The following is a 23,276-nucleotide window of genomic DNA, read 5'->3' on the forward strand; positions in this document are numbered from 1 at the left end:
CAGTCCCCATCCCCATTGTCACATGGGTGATTTATTTCAAGCCGAAATCTGTCCGAAGTTCACCACTTTGCCGCAGTCAGGCCCAATCTTGACTTCAGCCTTCCAACGCTTAGAATATTTTTAGGGACATTTAGGACTTAGAATAATTTAGGCAGCAACGTAAAGGCACACATAAAATTTATAGGAATTTCTTCCCAACTCGTATTAATATGCGAATACAAGAACACAATCAAGCCAACCTTATGGCCAAGAACAAAGAACACCTTAGTTCCCCACCCCAAAATGATATCGTACCCTTAGGAATTACACTTACACGTTTTTGGCTAATACTTTTGCCACAAGACTAAGTTCTGCCCTTTCGAACAGCCCTATGCACGTTTTTATAGTGCAGGCTACCCAATTACACTTGGCAGCATCTAAAACAATCAGTTGACAAGCCCCAACTGATGGGCAAATATGAGAGACATGCATAAAAACGTGCATCCACTTAGTCCCATTAATGCAAACAAGAAAAATCCAACAATTCTAACAGTACAAACATACATGGCATTTATTTGAGTTAGGACTTCCTTACAACCTAATGCAACCTGTGTAATGGAAACCAGGAAATGTTATGACCATTACAACATACACTACACTACAATTTGAGACACAGCACTGCAACTTTGTAATGAAGCTGAATTCCTGTAGTAAAAGTGTGAAGAGTTGCACAAATCCTCACAATAATGTATTTAAAAGAATGCAAAAATTACGCATATACATCTATTTACAAACATATACACCAAAAGAATAATCAAACACATGGTAATAATCTTTTCACTGATCACCTAAAAGACTGGGCATCCTTTAACCACAACCCCTTCAGCTGTCGGACAAGAAGCCAAGGGACATCGATCAGCATCACTTCCCCACCAGTCAAGGCGAACGTGCTGCATTCCCAAGCATAAATACAACAATACCCCCATGAATGCTAATCCAGCGTCTAATGCCCCAGATAAAACATAATTGTGACGACTCCACAATTTCTGATAGTATCTATAAACAACAAATCCAGAAATAAAAGCTATGATGATCCAACTGTTGTAGTTAACAGAAGTAGCTGGTGGCATGTTGATTATCCCGGCTAATAATACAGGCACTGTAATTAACCTGATCCAATGCTGGTTAGGGAAACTCTTGTGTGCAATCCAAACAATGACTGGAGCTATAGCTCCAAATAAGAAAGCCCAATTCAGGGCAGAGTAGTGACCAAGATTTCCAAAAATTCTTTGCGGCCCAATCAAACCCCAGATGACTGAGGCATCATAAAACACATGATCGCCGGGGCAAGTCCACGGGCTTCCAGGAGGAAGCAAAGCCCGGTCACAAATATCTGGGACGGTTTCCATAAGCCACCATGCTGTTCCAAGATGCACCAAAGCTGATATCAAGGTTCCAACAACCTGATTAAACAGTGCACAGATGTTATGGTTTGAAGGGCACTCAAGGGTATAGCGTAGTGGTCAATGAAGTGGATTGAGAATCACGATATCTCAAGTTCAAATCCCAATAGAGGCAAAAACCCTAGGTGATTTCCCCGTATGTCCAAGCTTTGGTAGACAGAGTTACTGATACCTGCTGCTGGTGGGAGACAGCAGGTATCCCGTGGAATTAGTCAAGGTGAGCGCAAGCTGGTCCGGACACCACGGTTATAAAAAAATTTATGGTTTGTAGGACTACTCGCTAAACGAGGTACCTAAGTTGTTTCATATGCCAACACATATGAGTTGACAGATGCAGAAAGAAAGAAAAGCCAACCTGAGCCATAAACATTGCCCTAGGAGGAATCTTCATATAATGTCCAAGCTTTAAGTCTTGTAAAAAGGTTAGTCCTTGTTTCATGCTGATATATCCGTACACCTTAAAGCACATGTTAGCTACTGGATACCCCGGGTACAAGTACCCAATTATGTACTCTGTGATCACATTCAAACCAGGAGTCTGTGCAAAAAGATATTGAAAGTTTAGAATGACCAAGAATAGAAGATAGCTTGTATGATTACAAACAGCTATAAAATATAGCACATTACTTGGTTTGTGGTGGCAGTGATGACTCCAACCGGAAGGGTGAAAAAGAAAGCAAGACCACATGCCAGCAAGACACCCCACCATGGTAATTGGAGCTGCGTTTTGTAATATTCACAAATAAACACAGTTGCAGCGATATTTACAAGAAGAATGCTTAAAAACCACCATTCAGGAACTTGCTTGTATTTTCTCATGAGTTTTGTGTGAATATCCATTTTCTTCTCTTGGAAAGCTGACTTGCTCAGCTGCCATAGATCTCTACATTTCAAAATTGATTGAGTTGATATTTGCTGTCATGTGCACTAAATCTAAGCTTTACATGGAGTATCAGATCTAGGTGGAAAAGAAAAGGTGAAACTTCTCATAGACAATTCAGTTCATCAGCCAGCAGCCTTTGAAATCACATATAGTATCACGTGTTCTAGCATCTCAATCTGTCAATTCAACTTTTGCCTTGGACAAGATATTTTGCCAATAGAATGCGCACGTGTTGTTTGCAAATTAATGTTAATCACAACTTGCAAATAGTGACTTATCTGATTCTTTCTGATTTAAATGTTTTAGTACATAGATTACTATATCGACAAGTGTTATCTTCGTGATATCTGTGATTATATTAGTTGTGAAGTGTATAACACCCTATATGCTAAGCACTTTTGAAACATCAAAAAATTTGTCTTTTCCTTTTTTACTCTTTAGAGTCAATTTAGATGTGAATCGAGTTGCAACAGAAGTACATTGCATAAAGACTCAGCTACACAGAATAGGACAAAGACAAAGATATACAATACACAAAAATAGGCATCCAACCAGCAAAAATAATCATTTGTCCAAAATTGCAAACTTACCGTCCATGGAAGAGGAAGACATGAACAACTGTGGCACTGAGGCAGGCAAAGCTGAATGCATAAGTCATCGAAAAGAAAGTGCTGAGATAGAGGCGGCCCTCACGGTCATACGCATTGAAATCAATATGGAAGTTCGGATCTATAATGGCTGAAATGTTGTATTTTTGACCATCTGATGTGAAGAGGCCATCTGAGAATATTGGAAAGGTTTTGGCTTTGTAGACATTAAACCAGTACATAAAAGGTGTAACAACATACATTATGAGAAAATATCCAACAGCAATGTTTGCAGTAGCGAACCATGGGCTAGCTAATGGACTTCCAAGATAAGAGGATATGCTTGACCAGTCGAGTCCAATGGCCCCGATTCCAAGACCATGAAGTCCAGAACCCAACTGTTGGGCAAGGACAGAAGCTGGGAATAACCAACATAGCCAGGAAAGTGAACTTAGCATTGGGAAAAGGTAACCAGGAAATACATAGTAAGCAAAGCTACATAAAAAGGCAATGAGGAAGAACTGGTTTCGTGTCATTTCATTCTTGGCTCTCTCTTCTTTTTCATGAAGTGCCCTGCAATTCAGAAGTGAACACCTCTTTAAGATTATTCATCCATTACATCCTGTAATTATGGCCAATATTTTGGCTAATGGATTCCATCATACATAAGCATGCTTGCAAAGTAGACCTTCTTGGCAATATTCTTTGGGACCCAAAAATATTGCATTTTGTGGCTGACATCATTTGCACAAGTTGTATCTCTTCTTTTACACCTAAGAGGCCAAGACTTTTTTGCCTATAAAAGGGAAGGTTATTAGTTCATTTTAGACACACCAAATACACACCAACAAGACTTGAGTCTTCATTTCTTGTTTCTTCCTTTCTTCCTTTTATTAAGAGTGTTTTGTATGAGAGTTAAGTGTTGGGAAGCACTTGTGTGAACCCTTTCTTTGGAGTGATCTTGTGAGGTTATTCTCTTGGGGTATTTGGAATTAATTAGAGTGTTTACTCTAATTTTGTACTCTTGTTGGTATAGTGAAATTACTCCTCTCCGCTTGTGGACGTAGGTCACTTTGACCGAACCACGTTAAATTTGTGTCTTCTTTATATGCTTTAATTGCCGTTGTTATCAATTTCCATTGTCTTTGTTATTGTCATTATACCGTTGTTTGGCTAAATTCCGCACTACCCGGGTTCCCGATCCTAACACATCTGCTGTAACAGTATAATTTGTGTTTAAAGTCCACATATTTTAATGCATGAAGGAGGTCAAGAACATCAATAAAAGCCATTAAAGGAGGAATAGATCAGTGCTTCTTTGGAAGGAAAAAAAATGAAAAACTTTTTGGCTTCAGTAATACATGTTTAACTTAAATTGCTGTCCCGAACTACTGGAAAGTATGTAAATGCCAGCAAAAACCTCCTGCTTTTCTTCTTTTTTAATTTGAACACCTTTCTATAGAAACAATTAACTTTAAGATTCTCATTTTACTTTTAATGAGATATTTGTGGTCGGATATTGTAATAATTGTTTTTCTTACTTTCTTTAATCCCACATATGATTACACAAGCAATAGCAGGGCCACCTTACACTATGCCGGAAAATTATACTATTTAGTTAGGTTAATATTTTAAGGTATATATATACTATATGTTCACTATCCTCATTTTTTTCGTGTGTTACCTTCTTATATTTAGACACCCCTTTCTAGTTATGTTCTGTATACAAGGCCACATAAATGGAACCGAGGGAGTAATAGTTTTCTACAAAGGCAAAAACAAATACTGTTAGAGAATCTCTTCCCACAAAAGATGTACCGTCAAAGATTCACTACTTAGTGATTACTGCCACGTGGCAAAATTCCAGTTGTGTCCCAAAATATTGGAAAGTTCAACACGATACGTTGAGTGGATTAGCAGTTTAGCACGTACCTGAAAAGAGAAACCTGAACGAGATTGTGGGGCCACCACATAGCAGCGGGCTCCACCAAATACCTCCGAAAAATCCCGGCCCATCCAAAGCCCAAAACCTGTGTCGTTAGAACAACAATCAACGATACCCAAAAAGTCAACGTCCTCTTGTAAAAAACCTTGACCGCACTAACAATGTGAATCGCATACGGATTTCCAGCACCAGAATTTGCAAAAATCGTAATTAAAACATGCTCTTTCACATTAAACGGTCCTGGATTTAGCGTAAATTCGAATTTTCTTCCCTTGAAGAAAATTCGATTCGGGATTAAAAAAGCCATGAGGTGACCCAGAGGTACGACGGCAATTTGGGCGGAGATTGAGCTGATTGAGAGCGGCTCACGGCGGAACCAGAAGAATTGGTTGAGAAATGAGAGGAGAATACAAGCTAGGGTTCCGAGAATCCACATTCGGAAAGTGACGACCGGAAGTGAAGATTCGTCTGTGATTGGGACCGTGAGCGCCACTTGCTCGATTGGCGAGTTTCCTTCGTCGAATGGTGAGGATTGAGTACTGCTCGAAACACCATCCCTATTGTGTATAGATATCTCCTTCTGCTTTTGCTTCTCAACTGCAAAAGATTTGGATGAGTAGATTCAAAATTGTAAGTCAACTATGCTTATGTTCGGAAAATACTAGTTTAACTAAATTAGTATCTTTCTCTCTAAAAATACTGCCGCACTCATGTCGGATCCTCCAAAAATGCACTAATTTTGAAAGATCTCAACACGCTCCTAGAGATATTTTGAGGAGCTAGCAACATAGATTTCTATACGAAATAGAGATAAACAACAACTATGCCCCAGTCCCAAACAAGTTGAGGTCCACTTTATAAATCTTCACTTCATTCTTTAAGCTCGGAATTTAAATTTGATGGTTCTGAATCTATAAAACATAGATATAGATATTAAAAATTACTAAGATTTTAAAAAATATGAAATATAGATTCAGAACCATCAAATTTAAATCCGGAATCGACTCAGCCTATAAGAAGACTGTTAGTGAAGATGTAAGAACGGGAGAAGTGAAAGAGCAATTATAAGGAAAAGGAGGAATTTGTGAATGCTTACTAAGTGGAGCTGAGATTTCTTGATAGTCAACCATGTTTCTTCTCGTTTGTAAACTGTTTAAGGACAGCTATAACTTAGGATTTTGTTATAAGATTCTGAATCCTAAGTGGACAAAGAGAAAAAGACATGAAACTGTGCAAAGAATATCTATTGCCTGAGATGCGATTAAGTGGGTGGCATGTAAAATGCAGAGGTATTGAGGTCAGCGATGACGATGGAGATTCATTGGTGTACGGATAATGTTTTTTTTATTTGTTAATTTGGTAAATAAATGTACAATAAAGAAATATAATGAACCTGGGCTACCTATAGGTGAATATACATTTTGGTGCTAATTAACATATGTTTGACAATTTTTAACCCCACTCACGCCCTTCCTCCTCTCACCCCGAAACAATAGGAAGAAGAAGAAAAAGAAAATTAAATGGAAAAAGGTTCAATTCGTTCATGTACTATTCGAAATTAAGTAACTTTACTCTTACGGTGTAAAAAGATACTAGTATTTTTTATTGACTCCAATATGAAGGGAAAGTTAAACCACGACCAAAAAGTAAAGAGTAAATTTGAGTATTTTTTCTCAAAGAACCCAGTAATTTCGGGCTAGAACAATAATGATTTTTTTATTTTTTATTTTGGTCAACTTAGGAGGAGGGGGTTGAGTGTTCATTTCTTATTACAATCAGACTTCTTTATAACAGATCCCTCTATAACAACACTGTTAAATAAAGTGTGGGCAGAATAGTCTTTGTATGGAAAGGCTGTTATAAGTTAGTTAAAGTTGTTAATAGTTGTTAGAAGAATTAGTTAAGTTAGGATTAAGAGTTAGTTAGATGAGGCTTAAAGAATTGTTATATATATTATATACATAACATCACATTGTAAAGAAGACTCTTTGAAAAGAAATAATAATACTCTCCACTATTTCTCTCTCTATCGTCTGACTCCGTTCTTCTTCTTCTTCTTCTTCTTCTTCATATCTGTTCCTCTACTTCTTCTAACTGTTCTTCCGCTTCTTTTACTACATTGATTGATAATTCAATCAAGTGTTTCACCTCTATTTAGCTAACAATTACATAGTATCAGAGCTATACGATACATAATCGTAGCTCCATCACAATCCAAAATTCAAGTCAGAAATATTTCTTGTTGTTTCCAAAAAATTTGCGTTTGATCTGTCTAAATCTTGAGCAAGATAAAGAAAAATGGTAGTAAATGACGAAACTGTAGTTCAAACACCAGGAAATCATCTTCAAAATGAACATGCAACACAATCTGGGTTGAATCAAGGGTATCAAGTCAATGGAATTGACTACAATCATCCCTTATTCTTGTCTCCTGCAGATGTGAGTGGGATTCAGATCATTTCGTTCCAATTAACTGGAATAGAGAACTATTCTATTTGGTTCAGATCAATGAGAGTTGCATTGCTAGGCCGGAACAAGCTGGGGCTAGTAGATGGCATATGCAGCAAGGAAATATTCCCAGAAATGTTGTGGAATCATTGGGAAAGAGTAAATGCAATTGTTCTTTCTTGAATTATGAATTCAGTTGCAAAAGGGCAACTTGGTTGAATCATGTATGCGTCTAGTGCACAAGTGGAATGGGAAGATCTGACTGAAAGATTCAACAAGGTTGATGGCTCAACAACCTTTAATCTTCATAAAGAAATTGCTACACTATCACAAGGAACAACATCTATATTAGTATACTTCTCAAAATTAAAAGATCTGTGGGAAGAGTTTGAAGCACTAGTGCCAGCTCCAGGTTGTGATTGTCCAAAATCAAGAGAATTTGTAGCTTATTTGTATAAATTGAAACTATATCAATTCTTGATGGGTCTAAACGACTCTTATTCACAAGCAAGAAGTCAGCTACTGATGAGATGTCCTACTCCTACTGCTAATCAGGCATATGTCGTAATTGTTAGTGATGAAGGACAAAAATCTGTAGCTGCAACTTCAGGAATTCTAGGTGCTAATCCTACAGTTCAGATGGGAAGTTATGAAGCAGCAATGTATTCTAAAACTGGAGGACCTCAGAATTTTAATCAAAGGTTTAGAAGGAATGCTTATCTCTTATGTGAGGTTTGCAAGATGAAGAGACATAACAAAGAAAATTGCTATAAGGTAGTTGGCTATCCAAAAGATTTCAAAAACAAAATGAAAGGGAATGGTGACTCAAATACAAGTGCAGTCTATAATGCCAATGTCCTCACAGAAAAGTGTAATACTAGGCATAAATCAGGTAATCGAGAGAGTCAACAAGAATCCACATTCAACTATGGAAACAATGCAAGTACTGAAGTTAGTACAAACAGCATGAACAATGACAATCCTATGAGTCAGTTGGCAAATTATGCACTTACTAAAAATCAGTATGAACAAATTCTTCAACTGCTGAACAAAATTGCATCTATTGATTCTGCATTTTCAGCAAATGTAGTAGGTATAGAAGCAACCTTACTTGTCATTAATTGCATTAAATAATGGATTATTGATACAGGTGCTACAAATCATATGGTCTCAGACATAAATCTTCTAAAGGAAAATACAATTACAGAAACAAAAAACTCTAAAAAGATTCTGCTACCCAATGGAGATGTTACAGTAGTTTCACATATAGGGTTCAACTCAATTTTAGAAGATAGCTTAATAACAAATGTATTTTATGTTCCACAATTTAAATATAATCTCTTATCAGTTTCAAAACTAACTAAAGAGTTATAGTGCTCAGCTATTTTCTTTCCTGATTTCTGTGTGTTTCAGGAACTCTTCACTAGGAAGGTGAAGGGGATTGGTAAAGAGGATGGTGGACTTTATCTTCTATGTACTGACTCAAGAGAAAAAGAGAAATTGAAAGCATTAACTACAAGAAGTAATGAGACAATTGAAGTTGGAAATATAGATATAGACTTGCGGCATAGAAGATTGGGGCATGTATCTACTCAAGTATTAAAAAGATTAGCTCAAGCAGATTTAGAAACCATCAAAGATAGAATAAATAAATGCATAGTGTGTCCTTGTGCCAAACAAACTAGGCTACCATTTCCTACAAGTAGTATTCAGAGTAAAGATTATTTTGATCTAATACATATAGATTTGTGGGGACCATATAAAGTACCTACATGGGATGAAAATAGATACTTTCTGACTATTGTAGATGACTATTCAAGAATGACATGGATATTTCTAAAAATCTGATGTTTGTGTATTGATTCAGAATTTTCTTAAATACGCCAAAACTCAATTTGAAAAAATAGTAAAAAATAGTCAGAACTGATAATGGAACAGAGTTTGTAAACTCTGTGTGTGAATCTTTGTTCAAATACTTAGGGGTTATTCACCAAAGAACTTGTGTCTATACCCCTCCGCAAAATGGACTTGTTGAGAGGAAACATAGACATATATTAGAGGTCACAATAGCTATGAGATTTCAAGCTCAAATCCCTATTAAATTTTGGGGATGTTGTGTGTTAGCAGCAGTATATATAATCAACAGAATGCCTAGTTCACCATTCATCATCTTAGGATACTAGGATGTTTATGTTTTGTTAAAATTGTTCAAGAACAAGATAAGTTAATGCCTAGGTCAAGACCATCAGTTCACATGGGTTATTCAGAAAATCAAAAAGGTTATATACTATATGATTTAGCTAACCAAACTTTCTTTGTTAGTAGAGATGTTATATTTAGAGAAGACACATTTCCATTTGCAAGTAAAGCTAGTATTTTAAAACCTGTGTTTGTGGATAATACCGCACAACCAGAAATTTTATATGATAATTATGAATCTCTATTTGAAATGAGAACAACAGGTACTACAAACAATGGCTCTTCAAATGAAGTTGAAAGGGTACAATTTCACACTCATCATAATATGGAAGTTGAAAATAGTTCAGATATGCCAACAAACCATAACTATTCAGAGGCTCATAGCTCTGGTAATCAAGGAAGATATAATCAAATATCTGCAGAACATCATCAGCATTTTGAGACATCTCAAACATCTACAGAAACTCAAAGATAAGTGCAACCTCAGCTTAGAAAATCATGTAGAAGAAAACAACCTCCAATATGGATGAAAGACTTTGTATCTCTAAATATCCATCAAGATGTTCCCTATGTCTTAGATAAGTACATCAGCTATGACAGAATATCTCCTAAGTATCAAGCATATGTTGCAGCAACCTCCTCAATCACTCAACCTACTAGTTACTCTCAAGCTGTTCAGGATCTTAAGTGGGTAGATGCTATGAATGAAGAAATAAAAGCACTGGAGAACAACCACACATGGAATATTGTAATACTACCAGAAGGAGAGAGGCCTATTGGATGTAAGTGGATTAACAAAATAAAATATAAAGCTTCAAGTAATATTGAGAGGTTTAAAGCTAGGCTAGTAATTAAAGGATATAATCAAATTGAAGGGATTGATTATCAAGAAATATTTTCACCAGTAGTGAAAATGGTTATAGTAAGAACTGTGTTCAGCATTGCAGCTTCAAAAAAATGGTATATACATCAAATGGATGTATACAATGCCCTTCTTCAAGGAGATTTACTTGATGAAATATATATGGAGTTACCTCAGGTATTTAGAAGCCAGGGGAGAATAAAGTATGCATGCTTATTAAGTCCATATATGAACTTAAACAGGCTCCTAGACAATGGAATACAAAGCTATGTGAGGCTCTTCAGAAGTTCAATTTCAAACAAAGTCAGTTTGATCATTCATTATTTATCAAAAGGACCAATGGATGGATTGTTATTGTATTAGTCTATGTAGATGATCTACTAATCACAGGAGATAGCCTAGCTCTTATTGAAGAAACAAAATTATCATTACAGAATACTTTCAAGATGAAAGATCTGGGAGAGCTAATGGGAATTGAATTTGCTAGGTCACAGGAAATTATTGTAATGTACCAAAGAAAATATGCTTTAGAGTTAATTTCAGAAGTTGGACTTGCTACAGCAAAACCATCAGTAACTCCAATTGATAGCAATGTGAAGCTTACTTCTAAATAGTATGATGAATATACTGATCAAACAAGAAAATCAGCAAACAATGATCCACTGGTTAATCAAGTATCATATCAAAGGTTGATAGGAAAACTTCTCTATTTAATAGTAACAAGACCAGATATTGCGTTTGGAGTTCAGACCCTAAGTCAGTTTCTACAGCAACCAAAAAAATCTCATATGGAAGTTGTCTTGAGAATTATCAAGTATATAAAAAATCAACCTGGTCAAGGAATCCTATTGTCCAACAATCAGATTAATACAATTACTGCATTTTGTGATACAGACTGTGCTGCATGTCCATTGACAAGAAAATCAGTCACATAGTTTTTTTTATTAAAGTTGGTGATTCTTTGGTCTCCTGGAAATTTAAAAAACAAACTACTGTATCTCGAAGCTCTGCAGAAACTGAGTATAGATGTTTAGCAACAACTGTTGCTGAGCTAATTTGGCTTCATGGCATGCTAAAAGAGATTGAAGTTCAGATTAAATTGCCTATTGTTATTCATAGTGATAGCAAAGCAACCATTCAAGTAGCTGCTAATCCTGTCTATCATGAAAGGACTAAGCACATTTAAATAGACTGTCATTTTGTGAGAGAAAGAATCCAACAGGGTCTTATTGCTACAAAGTATATCTCTACAATAGAGAAACCAACAAATGTACTTACAAAAGGTTTAACTAAAGTTCAGCATGAATATTTGAAGTCCAAGCTAGGGATGTTTAATATCTTTTCACCACCTAAGCTTGAGGGGGAGTGTTAAATAAAGTGAGGGCAGAATAGTCTTTGTATAGAAAAATTGTTATAAGTGTGACGACCCGGCCGGTCATCTTAAGAATTAACGCCTCGATCCCCTATTAACTACTTTTCTCTAGTTCATTTCTGCTATTTTGATTTGCCGGGATGTTCGGTTTTGAGTTTCGAAGAGTTTTGGGACACTTAGTCCCTTAATGAGAGCTTAAGTGTTGGAAAGTTGACCGTAGTTGGAACAGTATAAAGACGGCCTCGGAATAGAAATTCGATGGTTCCGTTAGCTCCGTTGGGTGATTCCGGGCTTAGCGGCGTGTTCGGATTGTGTTTTGGAGGTCCGTAGCTAATTTAGGCTTGAAATGCTGAAAGGTCGAATTTTGAAGTTTCCGGTTCGATAGTGAGATATTGATCCGAGGGTCGGAATGGAATTCCGGAAGTTGGAGTAGCCTCGTAGTGTTGAATGTGATGTGTGTGCAAAATTTCAGGTCATTCGGACGTGGTTTGATAGACTTTTTGATCGAAAGCGTATTTTGAGAAATTTGGAGTTCTTAGGCTTAAATCCATGGTTAATTCGAGGTTTCGATGTTGTTTTAGGTGTTTTAAGGATTGGTATAAGTTTGGGGAGTGGTTTGTGACTTGTTGGTACCATTGGTTGAGGTTCCGGGGGCCTCGAGATGAATTTGTATGGTTGACGGAAGGATTTTGGGAGTTAGAGTTGCAGCTTCAGCTGCTGGTTCTGTCATAACTGCACCTGTGGTTTGGGTTCCGCAGGTGCAGCGCCGCAAAAGCGTCTTAGTGGCCGTAGAAGCAGAATTTGGGGAGTTCTTCAGGAACTGCAAAAGCAGTGGAAATACCGCAGAAGCGACTTCGAGGTATATCTGTCGTGTCCGCAGACCGAGGAGTCCCTTTCTATTCCTGTTTTTTAGTATTTAGCCCTTCTGTATTTCCTACTTTGTTAGATATTCTGGAGTTAGACATTGTTAGATATCCAAAGGCTTGTGGATCAGTGAGTTTCTGGGTTTTGGAATAGTGCATCAGATTTTGAGAAGGTGTGTCATATATGTCGAGCGACATTTAAAATATTGTTTCTTTCAGCTATTTTCGACTTTTGATTATTTCTTCCGCAAGTTTAGTTTATTTTTCGCATTTGTTAGGCTTACCTAGTCGTAGAGACTAGGTGTCGTCACGACCCCAGTTCGCTTCAAGAGAGATTTTCAGAGAAGTTCATTGGGGTAAGGTCTTTGATCCCTAAACTCGTTATTGGAATGATTTTTATCAATTTAAGCATGAAAAATCAAGGAAAATCAGTGGTAATTGGGGGGGGGGGTAGAGCTTGTCTAATTGGAGACCTATGAGTGATGATTTGAGGGACGAATTGAAGTCCGATTTTGGTACTTTTGATATGACTAAACTCGTGAGAGTGCGAGGTTTCTATGAATATAAATTTTACCCGATTCCGAGACGTGGGCCTGAGGGGCATTTTTGTCATTTTACCTAATTTCGCGTATTAGCTTAGAATTTAATTGTAGAATCATTTATTTGAAGTGTTATTCACATTATGAAATTGAATTGAATAGATTTGCGCCATTTGGAGTCGAGTACTCGTGGCAAGAGCGTGGTTTTCGGAGTGATTTTGAGCCGATTCGAGGTAAGTGACTTATCTAACCTTGTGTGGGGGACCTTCCCCTTAGGATATGATATATTTAATAATTGAAATGCCTTGTAAGTGAGGTGACGAGTGCGTACTTGAGCTAATTGTTGAAAACCCGATTTTTCTTTAAGTATTTCAATTGAGTTCCTTTTTTCCTGTTTTATTCTACTTGCGAATTTAGCCTGTTGTTAGTTTAGAAAAGTATGTTAGTTGACTTAATTGCCTTTTTTGCTTAGACTTCCTTAATTGCATTACGTGAAGCATGTTAGGCTAGAATTAACTGTTTACTTGGTACGATATTGAGCTTAATTGAGTATTCATGTGTTGCTGCTGTGTGCTTTACTTTGGGACTACGGGACGACATCCCAGGAGATCTCCCGTACGTATTTATGGATTGAACTGAGGTGCGGGATACCAAGAGATCCCTGGCACGTATAATGAGGATACCAAGAGATCCCTAGCATATATTGAGGATACCAATAGATCCTCGGGGTACCAAGAGATCCCTTGTATACATTGAGGATACCAAGAGATCTTCGGGATACCAAGAGATCCCCGACATATATATTGAGGATCATGAGAGACCTTCGGTTATCATCCTTGTTATGAGTAGTATTTCCTTGTGTTTGTCTTATCTCTGTTCCAGTTATTAAATTCCATATTTATCATGTATTAAATTCTTGCTGTAGATTCTAAATTGAACTGTTTATCTTATGTTGTCATTTCTATACTTATTTAATCTTAGTAGGGCCCTGACCTTCCTCGTTACTACTCGACCGAGGTTAGGCTTGACACTTACAGAGTACCGTTGTGGTGTACTCACGCCCTTTCTGCGCATGTTTTTTCATGTGCAGATCCATGTACTTGTACAGTTCTACCCAGTCCTATCACCCCTTGAGGCGAGGCGACTACCCTAGCGACTTCGAGGTATATCTACCACGTCCGCAGACCGAGGAGTCCCTTTCTATTCCTGCTTTTTAGTATTTAGCCCTTCTATATTTCCTACTTTGTTAGATATTCTGGAGTTAGACATTTTTAGATATCCAAAGTCTTGTGGATCAATGAGTTTCTGGGTTTTGGAATAGTGCATCAGATTTTAAGAAGTTGTGTGGTATATGCCGAGCGACATTTAAAGTATTGTTTGTTTTAGTTATTTTTGGCTTTTGATTATTTCTTCTACAAGTTTAGTTTATTTTTCACATTTGTTAGGCTTACCTAGTCGTAGAGACTAGGTGCCGTCACGATAGTTCACGGAGGGCGAATTGGGATCGTGACAAGTTGGTATCAGAGCTCTAGGTTCATAGGAGTCATAGATCACAAGCTGGTTTATTAGAGTCTCGCTGATCGGTACGGAGACATCTGTACTTATCTACGAGAGGCTATGTAACTATTAGGAAAATTTCCACTTCATTTGATTTCCTTGTCGTGTGATATTTTGACATCACAATTTTAAACTTTTGTCTTCTATTCTCTCACAAATGGTAAGGACACGTGCTACCTGAGATGATCAGGCACCCGCGCCCCCTGCTGCAGCCGTCAGAGGCCGGGGCCGGGGTAGAGGCCGAGGATGCGCATGTGGTGTAGCCAGAGCACCTGCGTAAGCTGCTGCCGAGGTACTACCAGTAGATCCAGCCGGAGTCCAGGCACCTGATACGCCTACTACTATTACTACTTCATCTCTTCAGGAGACTCTGGCATTGTTCATGAGCATGTATACCACTTTGGCTCAGGCAAGGTTGTTTCCCTTTGCCGCAGCTACGTCTTAGGTGGGGGGAGGAGCATAGACTCCCGCTGCCTGCACTCCTGAGCAGCGAGTGCATGTTGAGCGGGTCCTTAAGATTATTCCTGTACCGCCTGCAGTGCCAGTTCAGCCCGAGGTCTGGGCAGCGGCTTCCAAGAAGGAGCAGTTGAGGCTTGAGAGGTTCAAGAGGTACAAGCCTCATGTATTCAATGGTCTAGCATCGGAGGATGCTCTGGGATTTCTAGATGAGTGTTACCGCATTCTCCGCACCATGGGTATATCAGGATCGAGCGGGGTTTCCTTCACTACCTTCCAGCTTGCCACCTGTGAGTGGTGGTGCACCTATGAGTTAGACAATCCAGATGAGGCTGCTTTACTGACTGGACTCAGTTTTTAGATCTGTTCCTGAGGCAGTATGTTCCTCAGATCCTCAGGGACGCATGTCGCGTAGAGTTTGAGCATTTGCGCCAGGGTGCTATGACTGACTCAGAGTATGTTGTCCGTTACACTAGCTTGGCTAGACATGCCCCAACATTGGTTTCTACTGTTCGCGAGAGGGTTCGCCGATTTATTGAGGGCCTTATTCCCAGCATTAGGTCTAGTATGGGTTGTGAGTTGGAGATGAATATCTCTTATCAGCAGGTGGTAAGCATTGCTGGGAGGATTGAGGGTATGCATGCTAGGGAGAGAGATGAGACGGAGGCCAAGAGGTCTCGAGATTCGGGACATTTATTTGGTGCCCGTGCCCAAGCTGCAGGTCGTCATGGTAGGGGTTATATGAGTCGCCCTATTCATTCAGCTCTTCCAGCAGCCAGTGGTATTCCAGCTCCTCCTAAGCCTCAGGAGCCTTATTATGCACCTCTAGTTTCTAGCGTGCCTCCTACGCGGGGTGCTTTTAGGGGTAAGTCCAGCAGACCTGGCCCGAGCTAGTCACAACCACCACATTCTTCCAGAGCTTGTTTTGAGTGTGGTGACACATGCCATATGGTGAGGTATTGACCTAGACTTTGGAGGAGTGCACGTCCACAGACTTCTCAGCCACAGCGTGCTGCGCAGAGTTCTCAGGCTATGGTTACAGCTCCAGTTGCTACCCCACCTGCTCAGCCAACCAGAGGTGGAGGTTGGGGAGGTATAGGTCGCCCTAGAGGGGGAGGCCAGGCCTGATACTATGCCCTTCCTGCCCGTACGGAGGCTGTTGCCTCCGATTCTGTCATCACAGGTATTATACTGGTTTGTCACAGAGATGCATCAGTTCTATTCGATCCAGGCTCCACTTATTCTTATGTGTTTTCTTATTTTTCTCCGCATTTAGGTGTATCTCGGGATTCTTTGAGTTCCCCTATTTATGTTTCTACTCCTGTGGGAGATTTTCTTGTTGTGGACCCCGTTTATCGGTCGTGTTTGGTTGCTCTTAGTGGTTTTGAGACCAGAGTCGATTTGTTGTTACTCAGTATGGTTGACTTCGATATTATCTTGGGCATGTACTGGTTGTCGCCCCATTATGCTATTCTTGATTGTCACGCCAAGACCATGACGCTGGCTATGCCAGGTGTACCGCGTGTTGAGTGGAGGGGTACTTTAGATTACACTCTCAGTAGAGTTATTTCTTTTGTTAAAGCTCAGTGTATAGTTGAGAAGGGGTGTGACGCATATTTAGCTTATGTGAGAGACGTTAGTATTGATACCCCTTTAGTTGATTCAGTCCTAGTAGTACGGGTTTTTCCCGATGTGTTTCCAGCTGATCTTCCAGGCATGCCGCTTGATAGAGATATTGATTTTGGCATTGATCTATTGCCGGTCACTCAGCCCATTTCTATTCCTCTGTATCATATGGCTTCTCCTGAGTTGAGGGAGTTGAAGGATCAGTTACAGGAATTGCTTGATAAGGGTTTTATTCGGCCCAGTGTATCACTTTGGGGTGCTCCTATCTTGTTTGTGAAGAAAAAGGAACGTTCTATGTGTATGTGTATTTTTTATCGCCAGTTGAACAAGGTTACAATGAAGAACCGTTATCATTTGCCTCGTATTGATGATCTGTTTGACCAGCTTCAAGGTGCACGAGTGTTTTCTAAGATTTATTTGCGCTCAGGTTACCATCAGTTGAAGATTCGTGAGCCAGATATCCTGTAGACTACTTTCAGGACTCGGTATGGTCATTATGAGTTCCTTGTTATGTCATTTGGGCAGACCAATGCCCCAGCAACCTTTATGCATTTGATGCACAGTGTGTTCCGGCCGTATCTTGACTCGTTCGTCATTATCTTTATTGATGATATTTTGGTGTATTCCCGAAGTCGGGAAGACCATGAGCAGCACCTGAGGACTGCGCTTCAAACTCCGAGAGAGAAGAAGTTATATGCTAAGTTCTCGAAATGTGAGTTTTGGTTGGCTTCAGTGGCATTCTTAGGCTACGTGGAATCGAGCAAGGGTATTCAGGTGGATCCGAAGAAGATAGAGACCGTGCAGAGTTGGCCCAGACCATCCTCAGCTACCGAGATCCGTAGTTTTCTTGGTTTGACGGGCTACTACCATCGTTTTGTGGAAGGGTTTTCATCGATTGCGGCCCCTATGACTAGGTTGACCTAGAAGGGTGCTCCGTTCCAGTGGACAGAGGAGTGTGAGGCGAGCTTTCAGAAGCTCAAGACAGCTTTGACCACAACCCCAATTTTGATACTGCCTACAGGTTCGGGGTCTTATACGGTCTATTATGATGCCTTGATGGTTGACCTCGGAGCCCTGTTGATGCAGGATGGTAGGGTGATTGCCTACGCGTCCAAGAAGTTGAAGATACATGAGAAGAATTATCATGTTCACTACCTTGAGTTAGCTGCCATTGTTCACGCCTTGAAGATTTGGCGCCATTATTTATACGGGGTTCCCTGTGAGATTTATACTAACCATCAGAGCTTGCAGCACTTGTTCAAGCAAAAGGATCTAAATTTGCGCCAAAGGAGGTGGTTAGAGTTGCTAAAGGACTATGATATCACTATTTTGTATCACTCGGGCAAGGCCAATGTGGTGGTCGATGCTTTGAGTCACCGGGCAGAGAGTTTGGGGAGTTTGGCTTATTTACCCGCATCGGAGAGGCCTATGGCGATGGATGTTCAGGCCTTAGCTAGCCAATTTATGAGATTGGATCTTTTAGAACCCAGTAGGGTTCTAGCTTGCGTGGTTTCTCAGTCTTCCTTATTTGATCGTATTAGGGAGCGACAATATGATGACCCTCATTTTCTTGTCCTCAAAGACAAGGTTCAGCACGATGATGCCCGAGATGTGACTATTGGTGATGATGGGGTATTGAGGATGCAGGGTCAGATTTGTGTACCTAGTGTTGATGGGCTTCGAGAGTTGATTCTAGAGGAGGCCCATAGTTTGCGGTATTCCATCCATCCGGGGGCCGCGAAGATGTATCAGGATTTGAGGCAGCACTATTAGTAGAGGCGGATGAAGAAAGATATAGTTGGATTCATAGCTCGGTGCCTCAACTGTCAGCAAGTAAAGTATGAGCACCAGAGACTGGGTGGGTTGCTTCAGCAGATAGAGATTCCGGAGTGGAAGTGGGAGCGGATCACCTTGGACTTTGTAGTTGGGCTCCCATGGACTTTGAGAAAGTTCGATGCTATTTGGATGATTGTGGATCGGCTGACCAAGTCCGCTCATTTTATTCCTGTGTGTACTACTTATTCTTCGGAGCGGTTGGCGGAGATTTATATCCGGGAAGTTGTTCGTCTGCATGGTATTCCAGTTTCTATCATTTCAGATAGAGGTACTCAGTTCACATCACGATTCTACATGAATTGGGTACTCGGGTGGAGTTGAGTACAACATTTCACCCTCAGACGGACGGAAAGTCCGAGCGCACTATTCAAATTCTTGAGGATATGCTCCGTGCGTGTGTGATTAAGTTTGGAGGGTCTTGGGATCAGTTCTTGCCATTGGCGGAGTTTGCTTACAACAACAACTATCATTTCAGCATTCAGATAGCACCATATGAGACTTTATATGGTAGGCGGTGTAGATCCCCGGTGGGCTAGTTTGAGCCGGGTGAGGCTAGACTATTGGGCACAGACTTAGTTCAGGATGCTTTGGAGTAGGTTAAGGTGATTCAGGATAGACTCCGTACAACCCAGTCCAGACAGAAGAGTTACACAGACCGAAAGGTTCGTGATGTTTCCTATATGGTTGGAGAGCGGGTTCTGCTTCGGGTTTCGCATATGACGGGCGTTATGAGATTTGGGTAGAAAGGGAAGTTGATTTCGAGGTTTATTGGCCCTTTTGAGATATTGAGGCGTGTTGGGGAGGTTGCTTATGAGCTTGCCTTACCTCCCAGCTTGGCAGAAGTTCATCCGGTATTTCATGTTTCGATGCTCTGGAGGTATCTCGGTGATCCGTCGCACGTATTGGATTTCAGTTAAGTCCAGTTGGACAAGGATCTATCTTATGTTGAGGAGCCAGTGGCAATATTGGACAGGCAGGTTAGAAAGCTGAGGTCAAAGAACATTGCTGTAGTAAAGGTTCAGTGGCGGGGTCAGCCAGTCGAGGAGGCGACCTGGGAGACCGAGCATGATATGTGCATCCGTTACCCTCATCTTTTCACTACTTCAGGTATGTCTTGTGAGCACCTGATTTTTGCCCTACGAGAACTACTCCCAGAAATTCAAAATAAAATAGTTTTGTGTTGTTTGTGATTTATTTGTAATTTCCTGTGCACGTTTGTTTTTACTTTAATTAAGAAAAAATATAAAATATGTATTGCATGTGTAGTTAGGGTTCAATTTCACAATTAGGAATTGATTAAACAATATTCGTTTTACGAAAAATGAAAAATCAAAAAATAACGTACTTCGCATTTTAAGTGTTTAATGTCAAAGTGGGTGATTATCTTTGTATTTAATCTTGTGTGATAATTGTTATTAAGGGTTAATTAGTATTTTTGAGTTAATTTTGGCTTTACAATTTATTTGACAAATTTTTGGTAATTAGGAATTAAAAAGAAAATATAAGAAAAAGAAGAAACAAGAGAAGAAAATCGGACTGGGCCAATTTTAAAAGAAAGTTCAGGCCCAGTCCAAATACCCTTTTACCCGGTCCAATCCAACCAGTCTTGGAGACGGGTGGAACGACGCCGTTCGGGCATGAAGAGTCTGGGTCGTTGATCTCACTCGATCGAATGGTCCAGTCCATCTCCAGATATATCCAAACGACGTCGTATATAGCCAATAGATCCAGGTCATTCATTTCATTTGATCCAACGCCTCAGAACAATCCCTATAACCTGACCCATTGGCCCCCGGATCGACCTAGTCCCCCAACGAAACCAAACGACACCGTTTCATATAAGGGGATTGATCCAAGCCACTGATCTCACTTGATCAAACGGCTTGGATCAAATCCCCACCCCACTATATATTCCCAAACTATACCCCGCCCCCCAAACCAAGCCCCCCCTCTCATTCTCTCCCAAGCCTCGTCTCTTTCAGAGACGAGGAACCCTAATAGCCGCTACCCCATCCCTTCACCGTAAACCCGGCGGTGCCGGCTCCGATGGCCGTAAAAATAATACCCCTGAACCTCCTAACCACCCTTAACATGATTCCATACTCCATTAACCTCGAATCATTACAGCTTCTCGAATCTTCGATCGAAGACCCCCGTCCCAAACCCTAGCTTGTCCACTTAACCCCAAAATCACACCCAATAATCCCCTTGACCTCCTCGTCGCTAATCCCTAACTAGATTGGCTCGAATCCGAGTAAAACTCGTCGAATGACGGATCTAGGGTTCGACAGTTCGAGACTGTTTCGAAGCTGTCAGGGTCGAACGGGTTCTAGTTAGTATTATAAGCCTATTTCTGATGAAATAGACGTTTAATACTAACTGGAACTCAAGTTCGAAAGGGCATATTGGTGAGATCCAAGAAAAGAACAGTGAGTTCTTCTTAGCTTCTTCTTTTCCTTTTTTCTATGTGTTTGTTTGTCTGTGTAATTAGTCGCTTCTTTAGGTTTTCAGTTTAAGTTAATCCAGTATATATTCTGCTTCTTTTTCTGATTCTGGTTAGATTAAATACTCCAATGTTTGTTTAAGTAGTTCAATCAATTCTTCGTTTGCCTAAATTAGGTTCATTGTAATTCGTCTTTTGTCCGTTATTTTCTCTCTTCTCCATCAGACCTTTTTCTTGGTCCAGTTTATGTTCTGTCGATTAATAACATAGGTTATAAATAGTTTCGGCAATTAATTCGTTCTTATTTGTAGACCAGTAAGTTCGTCAAATGGTTTAATGTCACGTGTTGTGTGTGCTGATCTGTAGACACTTAGCTTCAGGGCTCAGTGTCATTATACTGATAGTGATCCGGCATTTTGGATAGGTTTAACTTAGAATTGTGTTAGCTTAATCCCCATATCAAGTTTCAGCTTCAATGATGTTGTTGGGTTATGTGTGATGTTAATATGATTTTGATTCAAATTCAGTCCCTTTGTTCCAATTAGAATTCAGCTTTAGTTATTCAGTTGTTAGTTAATTGATTAAGTTTGAATTGGTTATAGCTGATGTGTTTATTGGTTTAGAGTCAGTTCATTTGTTTTCAGTCATTAATTAAGGATTAGTTTAGGTTAATCAGTGGTTAGGTTTCTTATCTAAGAATTGGTTATAGCTGATGTGGTCACAGGAGTTTGAGATAGAATAGTTGTTCAGGGCATCACAGGGGTAATTTGGGGTGTCAAAATTTGGAAAATGCTTTAGTTTGAATGGTTGTCAGTAAGGTACTAATGGATCATTAAACTATTGTATTTGTTTAAGAGTAGTGGGGAACAAGACATAGTGATTTAAATAAAGGAAAAAGGGGTTGGAAAGTAAAAAGGGGGGAATAATAATGAAAAAGCTAAAAGGGTTCACATGGGGAAGAATATTAGAAAGCTGGAAAGCAAAAGAAACTTAGGGGGTAATAATAAAAGATCCTTCTTACAGCTGTCAAGAGGAGATGAGGACTGAAAAGGGTTGAAGGTTTTGGGTTTAAATATAGAGATTAGTAGAGACATTAAGGGGGGGGGGGGAAGAAAAAAAGAGTTCAGTATTTTGAGAGTAAAAGAACTAAAGAAATTTGCTTCCCTTTACTGTTAAAAAGTCAGTATTTGTTTCTGTTATTGTTTCAGTGATAGCTGTTGGTACCTGCTGTTTGGTATTTGCAGTGGCTGTTTGTTGTTCTACTGTATTGTATTGCTACTGCTGCTGCTGATCCTCTTCTTCCTCTTCTTGTATTGTCAATACCAGGTACACATTTGTATATCCTTGGCTATTGGAATGAAATGAAGCATGATCCGAGTCTCTGTGCTGCCTGATTGTTGATAGCTACTGCCTAGTCGTTATTTCTGATGGTTTTGAGTTGTATTGGATAGGGATTTGTTTAGTTAGAATTATCTTCAGTTAATGTAAACTGTTGCCTGAAAATTGAACTGATAAACCCTACGCCTAGGTTGTTCTCGTGGTTGTTAGTTGAGTGTTAGTGTATTTATATTCCTATGCGTGATGGAAACAATGAACTATTAGTTGGATATTTGCCCTTTAGCCATGCTATAGTATAATCTCAATTGACATAGTTTATTTTTGAAAAACAGAATTGAAGTAGAATAGGGAAGTAGATTTAGAGTACTGGAAATATCTGATGAATGTTGGAGCTTGAGCTGTTAGTTGTTAACTTAATTTCTCATGTATATCAATCCGAATCAACTTCAATTTACTGCAGTTTACTTCAGTCTATCATACACGCCTAAGTTTGCATTTAGTAGAATTGAACAACTTGAATGGAATTCAATTGAACAATATCTTCTCGTTTGGTATAACCGCTGAAATTGCTAAGTTGTTGGAGCAAATAATAAAAGCTGGGCCATTATACGCATGTAATTAATTATGACTTTTCTTTATCTTTAGAGACAAAAATAAATAGAGAATCATAGTTGCTTTAGGATATCCTTAAAATGGACGAGACAAGCCTCGCCAAATAAAAACGCAAATTGCGGGGCCCTCAATAGAGGGTTATTTTAATTGCTTAAATTTCGAGACAGGCCGTTTAGCGAATTTCACGACCTTCTCAAAATAATAATGCGTTAGCATCTTTAGGCGGGTTTTTAATAATATCTCCCTAAACTCAGGTGCACATTTATGT

General features: G+C 39.5%; 1 protein-coding gene across 2 annotated transcripts; it reads right to left on the minus strand.

Annotated features, from left to right (window-relative positions):
* Nucleotides 1–523: 523 nt before the first annotated feature.
* LOC104242556 (oligopeptide transporter 7-like) lies at nucleotides 524–6,139 on the minus strand. 2 transcript variants are annotated; one of them, XM_009797631.2, is made up of 6 exons: nucleotides 5,954–6,139; nucleotides 4,845–5,454; nucleotides 2,916–3,485; nucleotides 2,070–2,325; nucleotides 1,798–1,980; nucleotides 524–1,442 (listed from the first exon to the last, which is right to left on the minus strand). In XM_009797631.2, the coding sequence occupies exons 1-6, from the start codon at nucleotides 5,985–5,987 to the stop codon at nucleotides 828–830; spliced, it is 2,268 nt and encodes a 755-aa protein (XP_009795933.1). In that variant the 5' UTR covers nucleotides 5,988–6,139; the 3' UTR covers nucleotides 524–827. The 2 variants fall into 2 exon arrangements, with proteins under 2 accessions (XP_009795933.1, XP_009795934.1); XM_009797632.2 differs by lacking the exon at nucleotides 5,954–6,139 and adding an exon at nucleotides 3,578–3,708 and having other exon boundaries at nucleotides 4,845–5,062.
* Between the last annotated feature and the right edge of the window lie 17,137 nt (nucleotides 6,140–23,276).

This window comes from Nicotiana sylvestris, chromosome 9, assembly GCF_000393655.2.
Source record: "Nicotiana sylvestris chromosome 9, ASM39365v2, whole genome shotgun sequence".
In the NCBI taxonomy this organism is placed as follows: Eukaryota; Viridiplantae; Streptophyta; class Magnoliopsida; order Solanales; family Solanaceae; genus Nicotiana; species Nicotiana sylvestris.

Excerpts from the sequence above, each read along its gene's own strand:
- LOC104242556 (XM_009797631.2), bottom strand. The coding sequence starts at position 5,987 with ATGGTTGACTATCAAGAAATCTCAGCTCCACTTA. Across the intron at positions 2,326-2,915 it reads GTCTTCCTCTTCCATGGACG|AGATCTATGGCAGCTGAGCA; the intron begins GTAAGTTTGCAA and ends TTTGAAATGTAG. Across the intron at positions 1,443-1,797 it reads GGGCAATGTTTATGGCTCAG|GTTGTTGGAACCTTGATATC; the intron begins GTTGGCTTTTCT and ends CTGTTTAATCAG.